The 3529-nt window shown below is 59.2% G+C and overlaps 1 protein-coding gene across 1 annotated transcript; it reads left to right on the top strand.

Annotated features, from left to right (window-relative positions):
- The first annotated feature begins 973 nt into the window (after positions 1–973).
- Positions 974–3529, top strand: PEBP1 (phosphatidylethanolamine binding protein 1). Its single transcript, XM_064168714.1, has 4 exons — positions 974–1166; positions 1510–1619; positions 2204–2304; positions 2655–3529. The coding sequence occupies exons 1-4, from the start codon at positions 1032–1034 to the stop codon at positions 2870–2872; spliced, it is 564 nt and encodes a 187-aa protein (XP_064024784.1). The 5' UTR covers positions 974–1031; the 3' UTR covers positions 2873–3529.

Here is a 3529-nt window from a genome sequence, read left to right as displayed (position 1 = left end):
GAAAAGACCTCCAAGCTCATCCAGTCCAAACTATCACCCAGCCCTATCCAGGACTGATGGAGCAATCCTGCCCGCACCCAGTGCTGTAGTGAAATACACCTGCTTCATAGAATCATTGAGTGGTTTAGAATCATAGAATGGGTTAGGTTGAAAGGGACCTGAAAGCTCAGCCAGTTCCAACCCCCTGCCATAGGCAGGGACACCTCCCACTAGAACAGGTCGCTCAAGGCCTCATCCAACCTGGCCAATATGATCTTTGATTGGAATGGGCTGGAATTTGATTGGAATGATCTCTTTGATCACGTTGGGTGCTTCTGTGCTCCACAACCTCCCTGGGCAATTTGTGCCAGTGTCTCACCACCCTCTCTGCAAAGAACGCTTTCCTAACATCCAGTTTAGACCTCCCTTCTGCCACTTTAAACCCATTCCTCCTCCTCCTGCCATTACAAGACCTTGTCAATAGTCCCTCCCCAGACTTCTTGTAGACCCCTTCAGATACTGGAAGGCCTCTCCAAGGTCTCCTCGAAGCCTTCTCTTCACAACTCTGCATGAGTTTTGGAGTTCATTTCACAGGTCACAACATAGCCAAGTCTCCAGTGGCTATCACACACCGGGCTAAGGCACGCACACAGCAAAGCCCTGTCATCCACAGAGCTACCCTCACTGGCACTTGGCACATTAAATCATAAGCTCATTAACCGCAGGGTGAAGGCCATAGGCAGCAGTCCTGTTCTGGGCAATCGCTCTGCCAGGGCTGCTCCTCTCCCGCCCTGAGCGCCGCCCGCAGCAAGCGCAGGCAGTTTCGGCAGGGGGCGGTGTGGCCGCCAGGGCGGGGCAAAGGCCAGCGGCGAGGCGCCGCCGCCAATGGGAGCGGAGCGTGGCGGCTCCTCCTCCAGCGGAGCGAAGGGGGCGGGCCCGGCGGGGCGTTCTCGGGCCGTGATTGGGCAGCGGCGGGGGCGGGCCCGGCGGGAGGCTCTGGGGCCGTGATTGGGCGGCGCGGGCGCAGTCGGCAGCGCAGCCCAGCCGCAGCCATGCCGGTGGACCTGGGGCAGTGGAACGGGCCGCTGAGCCTCAGCGAGGTGGAGCAGAAGCCGGCACAGCCGCTGCGGGTCAAGTACGGCTCCGTGGAGATCGACGAGCTGGGCAAGGTGCTCACTCCCACGCAGGTAAGCTGGGGTCGGCCTCGCGTCTGGGATGCGTCGCACGGGGGCGCTGCAAAATGGCGGGAGGCGGCAGGGCCTCCGGCGCCTTCGCTTCGGCAGCCCCTACCGGAGCCTTCTCGGGCGCTGCGAGCGGTGCCGTGCTGCGCCGTCGACTGCTGTACGGGGGCGGAGCGGTCTGGGTGGCTCTATTGTAGGAGAAATCCTGGCGGCTCTGGGAGGCGGGCTGGGAGCTGCCACGCGTGGGCATCAACCCCTTGGGCGCTGCTTGGCAGCTCTGGTCACAGATGGTCTCCGTGTGCAGTGCGGCCGAGGCTGGCTGCTGTTGCTGACGCTCTTATCCCTCCAGGTCCAGCATCGCCCCACCAGCATTGAATGGGATGGCTGCGATCCGCAGAAGCTGTACACGCTGGTTCTCACAGACCCAGATGCTCCCAGTAGGAAGGACCCAAAGTTCAGGTAATGGGGCTGGGCAACTCCCTGCCTTGCCTGGTGAAAAGGGAGCATTTCTCTTGGCCTGAGTAGAGGCTTAGGAGGAGAATATGCTCTGCCTGAGGTGCAGCACCAAGGCTGTGGCTTAGCACAGAAAAGGTGTCCTTGCAGCTCTCCTTGAGGCAGGGACAGCATGGGGAGGAGCAGCTGCTTTTGCCAGGAGCGCTTGGAGGTCTTTTGTAGCTTCCAGAAGCACAGCATCTGCTGCTTGCTCGAATTTGGCACATGGGTGAATTGGAATTAGGTCTGTCTGTGCTAGCAGCAGAGCCTTACTCCTGGGACCAGCTCACCTTTCTCCAGTCAGACTCAGAAGCATGGGGAGTACCCTCTCTGAAGGGTCACAGACCTGGAAAACCAAGATCCACAGGGCTAGTTTTGACAGGTGGCAGTCCCTGCTTTTGGGCTGGTGCTCTTTGGGTTTAGCAAACCAGGAGCAGCAGCTGTTAGCTTCAGTTACCTTTTGCTGACAGCCACTGGGAAAAGCAGCAGCTGGGCTGAAAGGTGTGAGCTGGGGCTGTGGTGCAGTCTGACTGCTTTCTGACATCTTTCAGGGAATGGCATCACTTTCTGGTGACCAACATGAAAGGCAACGACGTGGGGAGTGGAACTGTGCTGTCAGATTATGTTGGTTCTGGCCCTCCCAAAGGAACAGGTTGGTACCTGACTGCAGCAGTTCCAATGCCCCGAGCGCAGCAGTGCCATAGGGATTCAGTGTGGAGGGTAGGACAGGCTTGTCCCTGCTGGTAGCCATGGCCAGCCTGGGCACATAGAGGCACTGTCCCTTTACCTGGTGGTGGGCCTGCGCTGTGCTGCCTGCAGCTGGGGGTGGTGGTGCCTGGTGGGGAGAGCAGGAGCCTATAGGTAGGACACCAGTGCTGCAAGCCTGTCCTGCGCATCAGCTCCTTTAGCCCTGGCACACTTAAGGCTCGTGATCCTGGGGCATTCAGGTGCCCGCTGCGGGGGGGTGGCGACTGGCCCTGGTGACAGTGTCCCCTCCCGTAGGGCTGCACCGCTACGTGTGGCTGGTGTACGAGCAGCCGAAGCAGCTGGCCTGCAACGAGCCCATCCTCTCCAACCGCTCTGGCGACAAACGAGGCAAGTTCAAGGTGGCTTCCTTCCGCAGCAAGTACGAGCTGGGGGTGCCCGTGGCTGGCACTTGCTACCAGGCAGAGTGGGACGACTACGTGCCGAAGCTCTACGAGCAGCTGTCGGGGAAGTAGGGCCAGAAGAGCTGGAGAAGCACTGTGCAGCACCCCCGCAGCCCTGGAGACCAGGCAGGTCGCAGCATGTCGCTGTAGTTTTGTTTGGTTAGTGAGTTGAACCCGAGGGCTCCTGTGTGACCACTGGAGCTGCCACCCTGTCCCTGTCCTTGGCCTGAGCCTGCTTCCTCGCTCCAGGCCTGTGCCCTGCTTTAGCTGACTAACTGTAGGTGCAGGCAGGCGCTAGCTACATGAGCTGCTGACAAGCAGGTCCCCTTACAGGACCCCTTAAGGGAAACCAGAGCCTTTAGGAGCCAGTGCCACTTCAATGTGCCTTTGCTGTACTGAAAGGGTGGCGTGGGGCAGTGGTGTGGGTACAGAACCACTTTGGGTTGGTGCTGGCTGGAGTCTCCCCTTTCCAGGAGAGGAGATGGCAGGCAAAGGGCAGTGCCACCCTTTTTGCTTTTTCATTTTAAACCTCGGCTGGCCAGTGCCTGCCCTTCAGCCAGGTGAACCACTAGAGCAGTGCAGGTGGAGCTGGCAGGAGGCAGGGCAGCTGGTTTATAGCAGTATTTTCTGTCCTCTGTTGCCACTCGAAGCTGAGACCACTTCACTTCTGTTTGTTCCATTGTGACCTGATGTTAACATGCACAGTGCAATTAAACCTGCCAAGGTGGA

The sequence above is a fragment of the Pogoniulus pusillus genome, chromosome 30, assembly GCF_015220805.1.
Source record: "Pogoniulus pusillus isolate bPogPus1 chromosome 30, bPogPus1.pri, whole genome shotgun sequence".
In the NCBI taxonomy this organism is placed as follows: Eukaryota; Metazoa; Chordata; class Aves; order Piciformes; family Lybiidae; genus Pogoniulus; species Pogoniulus pusillus.
This window is presented reverse-complemented; position numbering and strand designations above follow the sequence as displayed.